Here is a 21,384-nt window from a genome sequence, read left to right on the forward strand (position 1 = left end):
TATTATTTTAAAACAATTAATAACCGATTTAGCATTAAAATCAAAGTTTTGCCTATGAAAAAAAATCAATGGATATCACGGATTTATATTACATAAAATATAATATAATATAAATCTGTGATGGATTTACATGTATGCAAAGTTATCGTTTACGGATACATGATACTTCCAATTTAATATTGCATTATTTGTAACAGAATTAAGGGCTGTAGTATGCTGTTTTCTTCCGCATTATCACGGACCTTAATATAAATCCGTGGCATTATTAATGATAAATGCCTACTACACAAACAGTATTTAGGCATATCACATGTTTTCAAAACAACCAATGAGCTTCAAGCGTTTGTTTTATATCATGTAAATTCAATCAACCAATCAGAGATAGCGCGGGTGAAATGAAAAAAGAAAAAAACGCAATTGGAAATGGATAGTAAATAAAATACAGAATATTTGCAAAACAAGATAGGTTAAAAGTGTTTTCTCGTTGTAATATCAATATGCGACCAATAGAATAGTTGCATTTTGTGAACAACAGCTTATTTCAGGTTTAGAGAAAATTCTAACACTGTTTAATCAGTTTCTCTATCCAATATGGCCGCCGGATTAGATAATTAAAGCAGGGACATATCCCTTAATTTAGACTCGGCGGTCACGAGTTGTTTTTGATTCCTATACTGTATCTTATTTGATTAATAATTTGTTTGAAAATGCCAAAAACAAACTAATTATAAGGGCATTTCTTAAATTTGTTAATCATAACATCCCTTTAGGGTAAAAAGACGCCACATTAAAATTACAAATTTAAACATTAAAAATGACAAGGTAAGTCATGGTATAGTACAAAAGGATTAATCAGTGTGTGACACGACCTATGTATGTTTGATTAGTAATAATTTTATAATCTTGAGCGATCTCAATTATCACTTAAAATCAGGGGTGCGAATCGATGTGCAATCAAGCTGAAAGATTATATCGACAAGCTTAAAAGACACCCACAAATTCTATTTATTGTAATAGTATTGTATGAAATTATTAGCCGAAAAATAGGCTATTTTTATCTATTTTATAATTACAAAAATTAAATGACACATTTTAAAAGAAAATTGCTTAGTTCTTCTTAAAAAAATATGTTTAGACATTTTTAGATAAAATTGTCCTTCTCAGTCTTGATAATTCAACGAGCAAAATACTTGTTTTATATTCGTAAATATACAAAACCCCATTATTTGATGAAATATAAGTCTATTTAAAGACTCCGCTCTTTTCATTTGTATTCACTTTTTTAAAAAGTTTCTGTACGCTTGTTGTTATATTTTCTCATTTGAATTAACTTACTATTGAAAGAATAAAAATCTGAAACAAAAGTAGCAAACAAATATTTCTTTTTTCATTTAAATCATTATACAATCAGATGAATAAAAAACTTGAAAATAATTGTCAGACTTTTTATATTTACATTAATACAGGGTTTACAGAAGCGAATATAATGTAAGATAAGAAACAGAATTTGAAATGTCTCGATTGCAAGTGAGTAAAGTCATTAGAATGTCATTCACATCAAATTTTATCACGAGTTCGAGCCTCACAAGTTGTCTCGCGTTTATGCGTTTTTCTTACCCTATTTATTTTTCAATTTTATTTTAGAAAAATTAATTGGGATATAAAGGCAGTTTTGTTATGATATTTAATTATTAAGATATACATGTACGGATGATATTGATTTTTATCCTGTATATTGTGTAGTACGTAGTAGTCATGTGCAGTACTTTTGCAGTGCAAGAGTATTTCGTGCAAACTTAACTATAGTTGAAACAGTCTATGTACATGTATCATGCATTCCGTATACGTTTGCACGAGCTTGCTAAATAGAGCTAAATATAGCTACATTTAAAACAAAATGAGAATAGAAAATAGCACAATATTTATAATCTTTAAAAGAAATAATACAAAATTGTCTTGCTTGATTGATTATGCAATATTTTTGGGAAAAAGGTACAATCCGAACCTGGCTGTCATGCATTGATATTAACCATAACCTTTTACCTACTGCGTTACGCTGACAGTTGGTAAATTTGTTGAAAATTTTATTTATATCGCTAGCCCGTTTGAAGATGATAAACACAGTATGATAGCTGTTTTACACATATATTGTGAACTTGGCCACCTCGTCACTATTGGTTCACGTGCGCACGTAATACTGTCGCATTCGCATGTATTAGCTAAAATATTTCCTATGTTATTTTATGCAATTGTCACAAATGATTTTTATATTTCATTTATTATCTGAATTTGATTTCATACTATCAGATTAATGCTTCAGGCAAGGGAGGATTATATTATTTTGATTTATAGTTTTGTGAGAATTATAACTTTATTTTTAGTGATGGTACACTGTAAGAGATTCTGTTGTCACTTTACCTAGTAAAAGAGTCTTAACAATGAAAATATTAATCTACACTACATGCACAATTGTTTATTGAAGATATTCATAAGTTGCTGTGAAGTTGTGATGATACTGTTTTTGAAATAATTGAAACTGAAACAAACAGTAATCCAAATTTGTTAAGATTGGCGTTTTTATATTGATGAGAAGTATAGCTGGATATTCCGCCTTTTACTTTACTGGAAATCATTGAGCAAACACGGATCTACATCTGAGTAACAAATAAACATTTTTTTTCAGAACGAATTGACTGCTACTAACGATGCTAATATACATTGTATACCGATCAAAAAGATGATGTCAGCATTTCTTTTCAATACAATGTTATTTCATATTAATATGTTTTTTATCAATAAAATACTCTTTACATAGAAAACTTAATTGAAAATAGCACAATATTTATATAGAACAAAGACACCATTATATTACCCGTGTGAAATAATATATTCGAAAAGGATTTATAACAAAAAATATAACTTATCATCCGTCATAGAGTAATCATTACATTTAAATCATGTGAAAATGGTTGCTTATAAATGACATCTTTATCCTAATAATATAAAATAATTTTGAAATTTGCATAAGAAAAAAAAAGGAAAATATGTATACCCTAAAAAAAATGTTTGTGTATAGTCGTTTTGAAAGTGGTGATTACCATTCCATGCCAAAGAAGATGGTAATATCTTGAGAAAACATTTTCTACGTCACGAAATAGACACCGTCACACTGGTCTACGTAACATTCCTATAGATGATTGATACATTTAATTCTTTTAAAAACAGTGTTTGACTGACGAATTTCTGTAAATACGGATCTTTGGTTTTAATGATTATTATTAAAACTTTCCTTTATGATCAATTTGTGATATTGACTCCTTTTCCTAAAATCACATGTGAATGTTAACACAAACACATTATATTAATTTATTTAAAATGTTTTATGGGTGTAACATAAGTGGCTCATAAAAATCATTTTTAAGATAAATAGAAAAGATCTTCAAGTTGGTATAGTTTGTTCTAGATTTAAACAACATGCAATTCATAAAGGTTACGGCTTGAAAATATCAAAAAATGTACATGTATAATTCGATCTTTGAAGGAAATATCGCGGTGGGGATGTTCTGTACTGCAATACGTATTGCATGACTCTGTATTGCAACATAGCGGTATATCGCCATTCCGTTGCAACGCTACATTAATGTGTCACTCTAGCCAATGAATGACTGTTGTAGGGAAGACATGTTAATTTTTTTTCATATATGTGTACATATTGAATATATGTTCATCAAATAATAGATATTTAAGAGTGACTCGATTTGTTTTTTTCTAGTTATTTGAAGTACTCCAATTCTGAAGATAAAGGTCTGAAACATATGACTTTACAGTTTCCATTCACAATATGTAATTAAACATGCTCTATTGTAGAAGCCTGCATTTCGGTCATGTATACGTGTCACTTATATGCAGATGCATGCTTTTGATATTATCTGTACCCTCTTTTATCTCAAAAATACAGTTCTGTATACCCTATGTACAACTCAAAAATACAATATCGAAATAACCATTCCGTATATCCTCTGTATATGTTTAAAATACGATTCCGTATATCTTCTGTATATGTAGAAAACACGATTCCGTATATCACCTGTATATGTAAAATATATGGTTCCGTATATCCTCTGTATACGTAGAAAATACGATTCCGTAACTATATTCTCTGTATATGTAGAAAATTCGGTTCCGTATATTATTGGTATATTTATAGTACAGAAGGGATAACAACCTTGATAAAGTCCGTATATGGGATTTTGTTCTCCGTAAACTTCAAAAGTACGAACAAATATACGTACATGCATATGGGGCAAATACCGAATTCCGTATATGCCTGATGCATATATGGACTTCCCGTATACCCGGTCTTCCCTATTCGGACTCAAATACTTGGTCCGAATATTAGACAAATACATCCCGTACACGCCCCTATATGTCAAAAATACGGAACCGTATATTCCCGTATATCAGTTTTTTTTTGCAGTGGTTTTCGCAGCTGTATGCAGCTATTTCTTTTTTCAGTTCGGTCTTATCAAAAATACATATTTGCCAGTTTACTTACCGCGTTGGGAATCGTGCCATTTATTGCACAATTCTGCGTTACTTATTGCACAAATCGTGCATTATTTTCACATTCCAGCGTTACCGGATATACACGGTGATAAAAAGAGTATATTAACTAAATGTTCGAGACTTTTAAACTATTTTTGATCAGAGGAAATGTGTTATATAAATGTTCCACTAGGAAATGCAAGATGCCAAGAGTAGTATAGTTGGCACAGTTGGTCAGCCTACCTGCAGACCTGCAGCCTCACGTGACCAAATATATAACCATGGAGCCATTCACGCGTGACTGATCGCGAACAATGGGGGATAGCGCACCCCGATATCAGTTCAAATGACCGGAATGTAGGTCAAGTCCATCCTTTTGACGTAACAATGGGGGTGTATTATTTTACTTAAAAATTCCCATGACGTCACTAGCCCAATCCACATTCCGTCGAGTCACAGTCCCACTGTAATTGTTAAGGGTCGTTACACTTTACGTGCTGTCCTATAACATAACAACGGGAGATCATTGGGTGACAATAGGAGACTGCGATTTAAAAGTGAGTAACGTGCATTCCATAGGAGGTCAAAATGACGCAATCGTTGACCTAACCATAGAAGACGTGACATACATTCATTCCTATACATTTTGTCGTTACCCAACTCTTTTATAAAGACATACACACATTAACACACCCTGATCTAATTTATACGTTTAAAATATAAATACTGCTAATTATGATTTCTTTTCTCAATAGTGCATAAAACTTTTAAATTATTATATTTGGTATACTCTCATATTAATTTATCTTACGATATCTTTACCAAAATTATTTAAAATTAAACAATAAATAAAGATTTTAATCTATAAAGCAAATCAGCGTTTTACTACTTCCATTGAAACAAATCTTGTTTCGGGTATTAAATTGTGCGTAAACCGTGAAAAATGTAGAGATTATTAACCTAACAATTTGTTTCAGATATCGTGTAGTCCTTCTTTTATATCACATTTACACCGAAAATAACACCTTAAGTTTAACTGTTGTCACTTTTACGTTTTATTGAGTACACACGCAATTATAATCATATTAAATTATGACCACTTGTTTACCAAATTATAACGGTAGTTATATCGATTTGAGCGCTCAAAATATAGGGTCTCATTGAAGAAATAATTTAGCCCGATTTCAAATAAATACTTACTCGGGGAGCAAAATGAAACAAAGTTTTTTTTTGTAATTTAATTTATTCATTACATTTAACATATGTATATAACAAATACATAAATTAATTTCATTCCTGTATTAGTTAGATTGTGTAATATAACGCTTAAAGAATAAATTATGGCTATTTTATGATCGATGATGTCATAATAATATTACAGGGTTCAACTCGGTTCAGATTCTCACATTATCGTTTTTTTTCAATTCCTTCATATAACGGTAACATCTTTTGGTGATTGGATCGAAATGTTTTCCGTTCTGCCTGACGTTCAAGCATACTTTTAGCTATGGCTGTCATCTGTTCTGCTTGATGTACCACTCATATACGATATTGCGGTTTCTTTTGTCCAGTGCCATTTATCCGTTTATAACTGGTTTTCCGTTTAACCGGACTGCCGGGAGGTCCTGTAATAATGCCTCGACCCATCTGCATTTTCCGAGAGTGTAAACTACTTTTAATGCTCATTTTTGAAATTGTTGTGTTTTTCTTTTTACGACATTGATATTTTCATCCGTACTGTTTCATGACAAACTGATTAATGATCTAAACAAGGTATCGAGCGATAGTTGTATTTAGTTTGCTCTTCTGGTGACGAGACTCGTGGTTTCATCATCATTATCATCCTCCTCATCATCAACATCATCGTCGTCGTCACTGCGATCGTTTTCGCTATCACCATTAGCTTCCTTTAGTTTCGTAACGTATTCGTTCATAAACTCTTCAAAATAATGTCTGTATTTCGTCAATGACAGACAAATGACTCGTTCAATATAAGGTTTTTTCTACATTTTTCATAATTTGACTGTGAATGTTACCCTCTCTCAGTTTAAGTATATAGAAAATAAACGTGGTGTATTTCCTCTGAGTCGTATTTCATCCTTTTGTCGGAATAGATGTCTCCATCGAAGAATGGCCGCTTTGGAGCTGGACGTTCTGGACATCAACGTTTTACGTGATTATGAAGGTCGTGAACGTTATCGAATACCACGCTGCAGTCGTAGCAAGAAGGCATGGTTTGGATAGTGTGACATTTTTCTTCCGAATAATCAGAAAGCTCATAGTCGGTTTTTTTTATGTTCGAAACTTCAGCAGCATTGCTATTTTGGGCATGCATGCGCAGTACTTTTGACAGCTCCGCGTGTTTCACGGGCATTACTTCTGGTACTTGTTCCTCGCTCGCTGCAAATATATCCATGGGCATGCGCACTGCCTAATTAGCGCGTTGGGGTTTGTCGGATACATTTGTTTAGCCAGGGTGTCAATAGGCTGCCTATTTACCGAATTATTGAATAATACCAAGTAATGACAGTTTCTGCACTGTGTAGGATCCTTGCTAAAGTACAAGTTTGGGTTCAGAGCAATCACCGAAAGATTCCTGTGTTGACTGCCTGCTGTAAATAGATCTGTAACTTGTTGATCTTTCGGGCTTCAGGCGCCATATCGCCCAGTACGATGAGGTTTCTATTTACCGTGTTAAGAAAATCATATTTCTCTAAATTAAATGGCACGCCCTTGATAAACTCTACTCTTGGTACGACCGTATTGCGAATGACATCATACAAGGGTAGCCAACTTTTGTACGACCAGATGGTCCTTTGAGAATCAGGCTGTATTTTATTAAAAACCCTTTGTAATAGCTGTCCCACGAAATAAGATTTACCTAAAATATCAAAAAATAAAATAAAATAAATGTGTGATATATAATTACATGCGCAGAATTTATATGGAAATACGAAAATAAGTACATGTATTTATACATACCATTAGACGTGGGTCCCGATACAATACACGTACAGGGGTGTTGAAACCTGAAGTTATGATGTGGTGGTTGTTGTGGTGGTTGTGGCTGTTGTGGTAGTGGTGGTGGTGGCTGTTGTGGTGGTGGTGGTGGCCGTTGTGGTGGTACCCCTTTGTTATATAATTGGCCACGTGAGCCTGCATGTACGCAGGCTGACAAACAGTGCAAGCTATACTACTGCCAAGTATGTAAGTGCTGGGCATTGTAATTAACTTCAAGAAAATAAGATGCTTTTTCCTTATATAAGTCTATTGAAAGTAAGAGACCAGTTGGGCGGGGCAGATCCAATCCCAGGGGCATGCTTAATATAAATTTTGTAGAGCGCCGCCATGTGCGCAAAATATTTAAATCTAGGCATTTCCGATTAAGAGTGAAGTTTTTAAGTATATAATACTAAGACAATCAGAGAAGGGGCATAAAGTACACTATGGAGGGAAATATCAGGCCAAAAGTATATGTAGCTTGATGACTTTATTGTATCTGAATGTAACTAATCCTTGTATGCTGCTTAATTTTTTTAACTGATTTCTTTACTGAAGTGTGAACATTTAAAACTGCATGTATGTTCCTACACTGCTGTATAATTAACAGAATTGGAATTGCAATTACATTAGATTGTTCTATGCACGCGATACTCTAATTGCAGATTTATCGCTTCTTTTTGTATCAAAATGCATGTTTATTATACGTTATTACTTCATTTCACATTTATATATTAAAAAGAAGAAATATTTCAATTATGTGATCTATTGTTTAATTGCACATTGCATCTCAGTTAACAGCATTTGAATAAATGACTATTTACCTAGATATGTGAATATATATTTTCTTATAACTAAGATATTTTCAAAATGGCAAATATTGTCTATAAGAGTAGCATGTAAGCCGGAAGCACTTATTTAAATGTGACATAAACGAATACAATCAATCATTATTTTTATACCAGGTGGTGCTATGACGTGAATAATTTCTCCCATGAAATGGTGTCACAAGTAAAAATGTTAACACATGATTTAGGAAAAGCCTGTATCCGGAATCTATTTAGAAATTAAATAGTAAGTCATGGAAATGACCACTTGTCATAGGTGTTATTGATAAACTGTCGATTACATCTAGCTCCTGTATAGTTACATATGTGCTGTGTTATACATTTTTATAAGTGTAAAAAAGGAAATTATAATTATAAAAGTCTTGATCAGTTTTCTACAGTATTGGTTGTGTATTTGAATTTGCCCATAGTTGCAAGTCCCCAGACGAGTATTAGACATTCTAGAGTTTAGAGGATAGTGCGTGATACAGGTACAAAAAGATACTCAAATTTCAGGACCTTCTCCTGGTTCTTAAGCGTGCTAAGTCTTAAAGCATTCGTGCACGGGACCTCGATTAAAAGTCTCATCCGAAAGATACTCTTTGACATATACAGTCTGACACAATTTGATTATAAAAAGATCTAATCGAAATTTTGACCTCTGTGTTAACACGGCTTTTGATCTAATGACCTAGAACATGGGGGAAATGTATTGGAAAATTGATAATGATTCAAATAATTTTTGCCGTCTCAGTCGGTCAAAAGCTTTGACGAAATATTCATACCCTTACACTATTAGATATAACATGGGATAAGATGTTCGTGAACTTTTTTTATGACTTCTTCAATCAATACAGAATGTATTGTAATATTGATAATGATTCAAATAACTTTTGCCACCTCAGTCGGTCAAAAGCTTAAACATATAATTAATACCTTAAACTACTAGTATAACAATATAACATAAAATAAGGTGTTCGTGAAAATGTTTTTATGACTTGTTCAGTCAAACACAGAATGTGTTGAAAAATTGGTTATGATTGAAATTACTTTTGCCGTCTCAGTCGGTCAAAAGTTTTGACATATTATTCGTACCCTTAAACTATTACAATATAACATGAAATACGATGTTCATGAAGATGTATTTATGGCTTCTTCGGTCAAACACACAATGTATTGTTAAATTGATAATGATTCAAATAACTTTTGCCGCCTCAGTCGGTCAAAAAAAAAAAACGGAATTCTGTACATGTCTGGTCCATATACAGACTTTCTGTATACCCGGTGTTCCCTATACGGACTCGTATACTTGGTCCGTATATTTGACTAATACGTCCCGTACACGCCCGTATATGTTGAAAATACGGGACCGTATATTCCAGTATTTTAGTGTATTTTTCGCAGTGTATGCATTATCAAAGATAATAATGTTTCACAAAATAGTACACTAAATGTCCACGCTGTCAAAGCAAATATAAATGAGACAAATATTTGTTAAGATAATGCACACACTCGCTTGCTGCCTCGTACGACCGAGGTGTCATCGCAGCCTTAGTCAGTCAATTGGTGAACCAGTTCCAAGTTCATATAATATGTACAACAAGCAACAAAGGACAGTCCATATATTTGTCAAAAATGAGGCGAGAATGGACGTAAATATACTTGAAACACATTTGAGCGCCATCTACCAAGTTTTTTCTATTCGAGAGACCGATATTTGTTTTCCTGTGAGCTAGAGTAGCACCACTAATACGGAAACTGTGAGATGTAAACAGTTTTTAGTTTAAATCTATTTGGCTAATACATTTCCTAAGAATGCAACCAATTTTGTTTTGTGGTGACTAGAGTACCAGATTCATTAAGAAAAAATGGATCCAGTTTTTTTAGCTCGTAATCTGGCAAATGCGTGCAATGCCCTTACCGAACATATCAGGTTGTTTTTCTGAAGTTTTAAATTTAAATTGAATGAGGAAAGGAGTGTTTGTAATTCTTAGAGACAAACTTTTGTGGACAGGTTTTCCTTCTTTTAACTTAACAGTTATATCATTGACGGAAATAGTATGTTAAGCAGTTTTTGAAATAGTCATTTCGCCCACTCTTAAAATGCAAAAAATGCAAGTGTAAACATTTCACTTATTAATATGACGTTGTAATTTGAGTCAAACACTGTAGGTCAAACCGAAATCAACCTTTTCAATATAGGTTTTGTAATAGGCTGTCTTTGGTCTGCCAAATGTGAACAGTGCTTACATCCAAGCAGAACTATTTAAACAGGAAACTATGGTCCGAGGTCTTGGCATCTTAAAGTTAATAGATGAAACTGAGAGCCGTCACCCTGGAACAGATCCTCGAATATTTCATGCCAGTGGCATGACAAAAAAAGCAAGATATGATGCTAATTTGTTGTATGATATTTCTTTTTAGGTTCAATCTTATAAAAAAACAACATTAAATGAGCGGCAATGTTTAAAAGCTGCACGATATGCCAATCTTGTGCTACTAGCTAAAGAGCCTTTTACTTTAAAACTGATCAAATACCCTAAATGTACCCGAGTAACGTGTTTGGAACGAGAGTTGCTACAGTGTCTGCCCAAGGAGCGTTTTGACGAAAGTCTTCTATCTGAAAGCGAAAAAGCATATCTGCTAAATTGTTTTGCTTGCCCAGAATATGTTCAGAACGTACAAGGATATTGTGTTTCATACACGCAATAACTTAACGTCTTAATAAGTCCATAATTTTGGAGTCCTTGCTGAACTGTTTGTTAATGATATGAACTTCAACTTGATAGTCCGAATGTAAAATAATACATTTGTTTGTTAAATAATCATCCCAGATTTTGTGAGATAATGTGATTGGACAAAAAATGCTTTATAAGTTATGTATATTAAGCATTCTGTGAGACCCATAGAACCAATGTGTAGCCTAAATAGCCCCCTAACCTAACGAACCAGAAGCATCTGTAAAAAGATGGATTGCCTCATTTGTTCTGGTTCAGAAAGATATGTTTACCATTAAAATTTTCAATGATAAGGTGCCAAGCTGCTAGGTCACGACGTGCCTCTCTTAATAAGGTAGTTCTATGAAAGGGTCCGACCGCATTCCTAGTTAAAACAATGAGTCTTCTTAAAAAGGCTTCACCCGGTAAAACTACTTCGCAGCAAAAGTTGAGAAGACCTATGAGGGGACTGTTATTTGCGTACCTTGATTTTTCGTCGCGATTTAAAAAATGCTAGGTCACGAATTTTATTAAGCTTTTCTTCAGGTAACCTTGCTTCCAATTGAACATATCCAGCAAACACATGACGTTGAATCAACGTTGCTCAGACATTAGAGTCCGACGTTGGATGGGCATTGGAATTTAGTTGTATATGAAAGTTTTTTAGACGTCAGAATCCGACATCAATCCAATGTCATAAATGACAGAAATACAACCTCTATTTAATATATATACAAATACTTTCCATCTTATTCCCAACGTGAATCCAACCAGTTTCAAACATGATTGCAAAACAGTACCATTTTAATGTGCAAATTCAATAAGACATTTCCGTAATTATTTTACTTTTTATATTTTAACAGTTAACAACAAATACAAAAAAATGTATCACCTTTGATGTAATATTCATTCTTTTATGTCCAAATGTGCTTTTTGTTGACTGTTTTTCATGTATATGATATATTGTTACACAGTGAAAATTATTTATAATCACAAATTTCCTTTTATTTACTAAGATTGCTCTCAAAAAATATCGTTAAAGGAAAATTGTTTCCAATAACAAACTCAAATAGTAGGAAAGTTATAATCTATAACTCATTCTTTTTATCATTATCATTATGATTATTTTATTTTTGTTATAATCATGACGTATTAAAATGTCTGATCACAGTGATATATTCAATAAAATTTATAAAAGATATATCGTAGAATGATTTTCATTCTGCTCCTTACACTTGTAAAATCATTAATTAAAATAACGATAAGACTTTTTCATTCATTTAATGAAAGTAACAATTAATACTAGATACTGCATGTTTTATGTTGTATAAATGTATATTATTACCTTAAATATCATGTATCATGAAATATAAAAATACTTCTTACATGTAAAGCGAAGACAGAAACGAAAATCATTTCATATTGGAACAAAAGGAGGTGCTTTACAAAACAACAACATCTTAGGAATTATTTACTAATGATTTTCCGATAATGTAAATTAGTCAATGACCTGGTATGTAATACGAAGTTACAATAATCATTAATGTTTAAGCATGCATAATGTAATTAGCGTTTTGCGATTTTTTATCTTTCAGAAGTCAACGGGATCGAGATTTATAAGTGATGAGTGTGGAATATACAGTTATTATCAGAATTACACAGAAATACATAAAGATATTTGAAAAAAGTAATGTACGTGTAGTCATTTACTAAAAATAATTTGGTTAGTCGACAATGAGAACATAATTAAATTAAGAAAAACTTATATTTACATATATTGTTAATAACTCAATGAATATAAACGTTATAATAATAATGCACTAATTTATGCGTCCACAAAATTATCTAATTAACATAATTCCACCCCACATATGTCAAAATAAAAATATAGTAGGACCAGATAATACACAGACTTGCAATACGCGTGTCAAAAAAAAACAACAACATGACATTGCGCACATTGGAGCTATAATTGATAACGAGCCCTCTAATATGTAAAAACATGAAAATTCTTTATGGAAAAATAAAATTAGAATGAATTGCTTTTTCACATATAATGATTATGAATGATAGTTGAATAAAGATTGGAATTGTAATAAAATTCGAAGCACTCATTTATTTATGGACTTCCTAGATAGAAAGACATTCTGCTGACTTATGATACGTCGTTTTAGTAAAATCTACATATATATTTCAGAAAGAGGCAAATTATAGCATGATATATGCATATTGCGTCACATAGCTTTATAATGGCTATAATGGCTATTCTATCTTTGAATAAAATATCTGTTCTGTTCTGTTTGAATTAGACACGTAAAAGTGTAAAATACAATAAATTTGATAAACACGAGAAGGATGAACAGGCGCAAATTTGAATAATTCAGCGTTCCAACATATGCTGGTAATGTGGCTGTTCATTTTAATAATTTCGTGAGCACATGATCAATAAAAACGCACACATGTCGACTCTCTGCCATATACATATATTCGTTAAATTTTTACATTTATTTAATTCAGTCGAGAGAAAGTCAACTACTGTGAAATTTAATTTCATCAGAAAAATCGACAAATTTTACAAGTGACAAAATATCTTACAAACTGTCAGAATATTTAATGTCATCATTACGGCTGCCACACGGCACTTGACACCTGCTGTTGTGAAGTGAAACCTTTCATTTATGCGTATCCTGGGTATTTAGAACAAGCGAAGTTTAACAATAGATATTATATTAATAAATTCATGATGCATGTAAGGTAAATAGGGTAAGCGACGGTTGATGGTTAAGTTGAGTTTGTACCACTCTTATATTTTGAAACTCGTTGTTTCGTGTATGTGTGTGTGTGTTTGAGTGTGTGCGCGTTTAAAATTATTTATACTCGCGATCGGATACCCATATGAGCGAGGCCCCCAGAAGAGTCTTAGTCATTAAAGATTATAAAAATCCCCCAATTTTAAATGATTTTCCTGGTTCTTTAACGTGCCTAGTGTTTAAACTCTCATATAATGGACCTCGATTTAAATTCTCATCCGAAAGACTGATTAGAAAGTTTAGTGTACCAGCCCGGGAATCGAACCCACAATGTCGAGATTTTTTTCACTCTAGTTTGTACTTTTATTGTTTGCTCTTGTGTGTCCGTGATCATCTAATCAATCTGTTTTAAAACAATTATACATGAATGATATTGGATCAACGGATTGTTAAACGGGTTGCTCTGTTACACGGTTAAAGTTCTATTTGTATATCAAATGTCTTTAATGAATGTAAAAACGGCGAAACATACAGTCATGTATTTCTTCAGCTATTTCTTGCGGAGGGTCCATCAACAACTTTCTGTCAATAGATGTAACGGCTGATTACAATCTTGACACTTCTTATCGCCCGCGAATGAATGACCTTACAGTCTAGCATGATTTACATATGAACAGAAAAGATACACTCTAGACAACCTGAATATAGACCTGAAGTTTCCATTATTATCAAAATGCTTAACTTTTCCTACTTAATATTAATCTGAAATATTTTTCAAGTATCAGAAAATCTTAACAGTTACTGATCTTACTAACAATGTGGTGTATAAAAACTATCATTTTAGAAAATCTACAAAAAAAAACAGATCTTGATAGAAAATAAGTCTAATTATCTGTGATTCTTTTTCATTTAATGTTTATATAAGATGCTATTTATCTCATAGCGACTTGTTTTGTATACTGAGTAAATAATAGCATTTTTAAAGATAGAACTTCAGAGTGAAAATCTAATCATAAATACATAACCCCTGCAATATGTACTTCTTAAAGGTCCAATATGCATCAGACATGCTACTATTTTTATCTTAAAAACTTTTTTTTAGTTTTTGGTATCTTGTTAAAACTCATTTGCCATATATCTAGGCTATCTGCAACTATGTGTATGTCTTTTTGTTACACCACTCTATCATTGAAATATTCTTCTGTTGGTGGACAGAAAGCACGGTCAGCGCGGTATTCGTATAATTATGTGTGTAATAAAATCTGGAACGAATTTAGCGGGCTTCATCGCTATCTCACCGTCATGGAAGAATTGATGTTAAGCAGTACAATTTGTACATTTGTAAGAATTTTGAAGAGTGTTATTGTTTTATAATCAAAAGGATTGCACTTAAACTGAGCAAAAGCTAGGTTATGCGATCACCAGATGCAAATTTAAGGTATTTATTTAAGGTATTTATTTTATTTTTTTTCAGTTCAGAATCAGAAATATGTATCAATGCCATGTAGTGATTGTTTATATAATTTAGAATATAATGTGAAAATCTTTAAGGGATGGCGGTTGATAAGTTGACTTCTTATGAAATTATTGTTCCATATACATGAACATTGCACATCAATTTTTCGTGAAGGAAGAAATGAAAAATGAACAGAAATCGGTATTTGTTCCTATCTTTTAAAGAACATAATTAACTAACTTTTTCTTTATCTTTGCACATTGTTAGAAAATCATTATAATTCATTTAGATACAAAAAAATGATATAAACATATGGATGAAATGATTGAAACGATATTATTCGAACATTTATAATAAAAATATCTAAATACATAGTGTCTTGTATCTATCTATAAGATGACATGTGAAGAAAAAATAAGTGAGAACCCTGAAACTTTATATCTTATATGCCTTGTTGAAATTAATACAAACTGCAGACACTTGTAAAATAATACACAGGAGGTCATGAACTTCGACTAACCGATACAGTCCTAAGCATTAACCCTTTAAGGTAAGACCTGGGTAATGGGCAATAACATGAACCTAAAATTGCACATTATATTATTGTTTTGTATCATTATGTACATCAAAATATAAAATATTAAAAGAATTTACCGTGTTGTTTTATAGCTACAAGTGTTTTTGAAAATACCCCGTTTCAATAATTTGGCGGCAAAATTGCCATTGTCATATTTTGCTAAATATTTGTTTTTTTCCTAAAAAAAGAACAACACAATATGTTTCAGCATGTTTTTTTATTCATCTGTATATGTACTGTACCCAAAAACAACAATTCATGAATAATAAAAAGGTTTAAGAAAATATTACCAAAAATGTGAAACAGATTTGGTTCAAAAAGTCGCATTTCAGAATTTTGTTATTTTCCCCTTATTTTTTCAAAGTTCAAAATTTTTACATGAAAGTGCCTGTAACTATGCAAATTTGGCACCAAAATTGTTCTGAATGTGTGAGCAATAACATATGTTAAAATTAGAAACTTTTACCGTCTAGTTTCTTTTAGACAAGAACACAAACAAGATGACCCCCTTGAATTTTGATAGCCATATTTTCATGAAAAATGCTTAAAATGTCTTAAACATACAATTTGCATTTGATTCTTGCTATACAAATAAATCAAATGAATAATGTTTTACAAATAAATGAAGAAAACTTAGTTTTCAGTTATTACATAAGAAGAGTTAGGATAAAAATTATCCAGAATTATCATACATGACTTATTATTTGCCATCGAAGTATGACACTAACTTTGGAATAACGGATTCCAAAACTCTCTTAGAATTGGTCACTCTTGGCAACCCTTCACTATTTTTCATAGTAAACACATTATACAGTCCATCCTCTCCCTTACGTTGAAAAATTGTTTGTAAATGTTTAAAGTTTAACCCCGAACTTGCAACATTATCTGCAGTTGAAGATTTCATGACGCCACTTGCAATCAAAATAGACAAGGATGGCAAGTTTTTATGTTTCTCTTTGTTTGAATCCATATTGTATTTCACATCACTAGGAGAGAAACTCTTGACTGTAATACACTTATCATCCTGTTTCAAAGCATAAATGACCAGCTCGGACAAACAATCAACATCACACAGTGCGTTATGAGCGTTATACACCTTGGAGAGCAATGAACGGGCTAGGTCCTCCTGCTTGTAAGACTCACGTTTAGGAGAGATAGATTTAAACACGTGAAGACTGTCTACCAATCCCAACACACATGAACTAAACTTATTAAACATTCCACTAGCTTGACAGGCATTTACGACGATTGGGAAGTCAAAGCGTTTTCCATTATGAGCAATCAGAAAAACATAGCGAAACTGATTCAGCCAGATAAGAAAATCTCTGAGAGCTGTTTGTATAGTTTTTGTTTCCACAGGAACACCATCTACGCACATATCTATACTATTTGTTACAATAATTTTAGTCACTCGCTCTGCTGATGCGCTCATAGGTAGTTTTGGTAGCACATAGCAGTTGAAGCTGTTCTCGGTTCCAACATGTTTGGCTGCTATCTGTGTAATATGGGGGTAAACATCTCCTCGAACTGGAAAATAAAAATGGTACTGGAGTAAATAACTGAATAAAAGTTATACAAGACAATAGTATTATAGTGATTTATAACATGCTTTGCAGTGGAAAATGAAATTATATTAGATAATTTTCACAGTGAAATCATAAAATATATTTTTCACTGTAGACAGACTATATTCGAATGACGGTGAAAAGAATATTCATATATCTAAGTGGAATAAATTCCGCTCAATGTAAAATTTGTTTCTTAGAAGCAAGTAAATATCTGCATACAGAATTTAAATTTTACAGAGCTATGTTTCAACATTTATACTTTGACATTATGATGTGACTTTACGCGGCAAAATCAGCAAGAATTGACTAATTTGAAAAAAATAGATTTTGTTTTGTACGCAATATTGAAATATATTTAACTCTGGTGAATACCAGCTATAATATTTTATATAAAATAAATGTATCTGGGTTTCACTCAGTGACAATATCTTAATCTTGCATGCTAAAAAACCCAAATAGCCTCTATATAATAATTATACCATCATAAAGCACTTTTTGATTTATAAATGTTGTATTGGATCATCATTTTACATCTATAAACATGCAGAGGAGTAATACAAAAGGTAAGTAATGTCTACATGAAAAGTACTTACTAAGGTCTGTTGTTTCAAGATCCACAGTGATATAAGAGGGTTCGCCACTTGAACAAACTGGCTTGAACACTCCACGTGGTATAGGATCGGGGACTTTGTCTATGTCTATGTCAGCTGTGTGGCCAACTTCTGTACAAATGTAAACCAAAAAAAATGAAAAGAAATGGAATTATAACAAAGAGCAGTTGTTTATAAACATATCATGTCACAATAAAAAAATAATGAGAGCCACGTTGAAACAAACACATGGATTTATACAGTCATTACAATTTGTTTTACTGAAAACACAGGTATATCAAGATGACTGGAAACTAACCTGACTGATATGTTGCCCCTTCGAGTGACTCTGTAGCTGACTGGTTGACAGCACGCTCTTTTTTCAAAAACAGGCGCCTTCCCTTTGTTGATGGCTTAGCAAAGGTTTCCTGACATTTCTGGCGTTTGATGGCACAATGCTGTGCATACTTTTGTGTGTAGTGACCAGGTGACAAATCAGCTTGTTTGTTTACCTGCGAAGAATTTTAAAAACATATGCATTTTCATTGCTAAACTTATTTACAAAACAAACAGCAACATAAATCATGAAGTAAATTGTTAAAAAGACAAAAATAAGATATATAAATATTATGAAAGATTAAAGTGTACACATAGATAGTCAATTGTCATAGAATTAATTTAAAGACAAATTTTGTTGATGGTATAAATGCAAAATGTAAATATGCTAAATTGCAAAATGTGAATATTGAAATTGTAAGATAAAATAAAAAACAAAAAAACTTTACTTCATCTTAAAGATTGCTATTTATGTACTTACTTGTAGCTGGTGTAGAAAATCAAACATTGAAACCAAACTGCAAAACATTGTAACTAAAAATCAAAAGAACAATGAAACTGTAAAAGAGTTGAAATACATATAACTTATAGATTACAGCACTTGGACCATAAATCAAAACATTACAAAACAGTTCACAAAACTGTTCCTCGGTTACTGTAGTCTATAACCTCTTTGATAAAGAAACTTTAACAAGTTGGATAAATTCTTAGCTTGGCAATCAAAGTAAACTGAAGTAAAATGATGACTGTTTATAAAATAATTGCATATTTCAAAAATGGATATAATTCTATTGAACATTTGCCAAGGTAAGATTTATTGAAAATTGTAAAACAAACTCATTATAAAGCATAACAAACATTTGAACAACTTTCCAACTGTTTATACCTCTACTATGTAGTTTCTTCCTTCGTTTATAAATGCTGCAGTTGCTTGAACTCGAACATCTAATGCCTCACTCCCTCCATAGTAAATGTTCTTTGGAGCCTTTAAGGACACTTCTCGGTTGGCATGTTCACATTGCTGGCTTGACCCTAGGTTCACTAGTTGGCTGGCTTTGGCAATAAAAGGTTTCATAATGTCGTCTAACCGTTGCTTTAACATCTCACCAGTCAAACTTGATTTGTATGGTAAAGAACGGTGGATATAGGATACATCTTTATTCCTAAGATAACCACAAAACCTTGGCTGACACAACTGGTGATCCCCAAAGTTATGGGGAATAATTGCCTTAAGGTTTTCTTGTAATCCATTCAAGTCCCCACAGTTCTTAGAAAGGGCATATGACACACACTTTTGTAAATGGCTTATAGTTATCTTACTGATTTTGATTTCCTTCTCATTTTGTAAACCATAAAAGCTTTTGCCTTAATTTTTTATCACATGGTTTTTATCATATCTCTTTTTCAAACTGATATTGTGCTTGCTTTTAAGTCTGGCTAATAAAGTGTTGTCGCCATCACCTTCAAGAATTTCAACTGGTGTACCTGCTTTTGCTAAAGCCAGTACAGCTTTCTCTCCACTCTCACTCTCCATGGGAACGGGCACTTCCAAAGTGGTTTCGTACACATCGGTGTTGTCGTATTTGCTGACCAGGGCGATGACGTCTCCAACCAATTGCATGTTGAACATTGTCTGTGGCATATGACACTCTTCAGAACCTTCTTCCCCATCTTTGACGAACTCATTAAAAATGTATGAGCTGAAATTTTAACATTAGCACCTAACTGAAAATTCCGTAAAAAATTACATCATTTAAGTACTTTCTTAATATTGATTGTAAAAATATAGTCAGACAGACAGTTGGGTATCGGATGCTGTAACATAACACATATTTTTGGGTGTAAGAGAGAACTTTCCCTGTTTCATCATTACAACTTGTCAAGTATTTATTTTCAAACTAAGTCAGATATATTAATTTCTAAAATTATAATTATCATATAGAACCAACAAACTTACTCCTAATTTATTCATTGTGTGCTAAATTTGGTAAGATAAGTCACAATTAATTTATAAAATAAGTGATATTTAATTATAACAGGGTAATATTTCATAGAAGAAGCAATAAAAGTCACAAAACTAACAAAAAAACCCAGCTTACATGTAAGCTGCTGTCAAAGCCACGCTTTTGCCAAGCTGTATCAGCAGAGCAGGACATACCATACCGATTCTTTTTGATGGCTGTTTTTCTACATGTATTATGGTCAAACAGTTTACACTTTCTTTTATGCTGTCTCGGTGGTGAGGGAGATGCCTTTTCAGGGCACTCTGTTTCATTACTTGTTGATACAAATGCAGTTTGTAAGACAGACCTGAAATATTCTAAAACTGTTAGAAATATCTACATTATTCATTGGATTAAAAAAGTATATGTAACTGAAATATTTTAATTTAAAATTGATATTATGGCCTAAACATCAGCAAATTTTGAGAGCCGAAAGTGTAGTGTTTTTCGGATAAATGTCAATTCGAGTATGTACATATCTTTAACTTAAGCTCATATTTTCTCCACCACAATACAAACGCAATGATATATACAATTATATATTTTTATTATAAAAATTTTGCTGATGACATAAATGAATAAAATTTATTGAACAAGAAAAACTTATGTTAACAATATCCATGTATTTCAAGTGTATGTTAACACAACATTACATTTTTGGTGTTACTGTCACGCAAAAAGGTTGGAATTTATTTTTCGCTTGAAAAAACAATTTGTCTATTATTCTATTAAAACCAGGACAAGCCCTGTAAAACAGCTTATGATATATAATATACATAACATACAAAATACATGAAACTTTCCATTCAATGTTACAATAAAAACTGTTAAACAGTTAACTTACTTGGTTGCTGGTGATGCATCTGGTAATGGTGCCACACCCAGATCTTCTATGAGACAATCCATTCTAGCTTCTGCCTCTATGGATTCTTCTTGGGAAATTTCACTTTAAAAATATATTCGAAACTGTCAGTGTGTATATATTGTTGTGTGTGTATATGAATATATATATTTT

General features: G+C 32.2%; 1 protein-coding gene across 1 annotated transcript; it reads right to left on the bottom strand.

Annotated features, from left to right (window-relative positions):
* Positions 1–16,068: 16,068 nt before the first annotated feature.
* LOC132722076 (uncharacterized) lies at positions 16,069–19,690 on the bottom strand. Its single transcript, XM_060706507.1, has 4 exons — positions 19,253–19,690; positions 18,350–18,542; positions 18,034–18,162; positions 16,069–17,399 (listed from the first exon to the last, which is right to left on the bottom strand). The coding sequence occupies exons 1-4, from the start codon at positions 19,466–19,468 to the stop codon at positions 16,573–16,575; spliced, it is 1,365 nt and encodes a 454-aa protein (XP_060562490.1). The 5' UTR covers positions 19,469–19,690; the 3' UTR covers positions 16,069–16,572.
* Between the last annotated feature and the right edge of the window lie 1,694 nt (positions 19,691–21,384).

Source organism: Ruditapes philippinarum, unplaced genomic scaffold, assembly GCF_026571515.1.
Source record: "Ruditapes philippinarum isolate M1 unplaced genomic scaffold, ASM2657151v2 ctg2281_1_1_1_1, whole genome shotgun sequence".
Taxonomy (NCBI): Eukaryota; Metazoa; Mollusca; class Bivalvia; order Venerida; family Veneridae; genus Ruditapes; species Ruditapes philippinarum.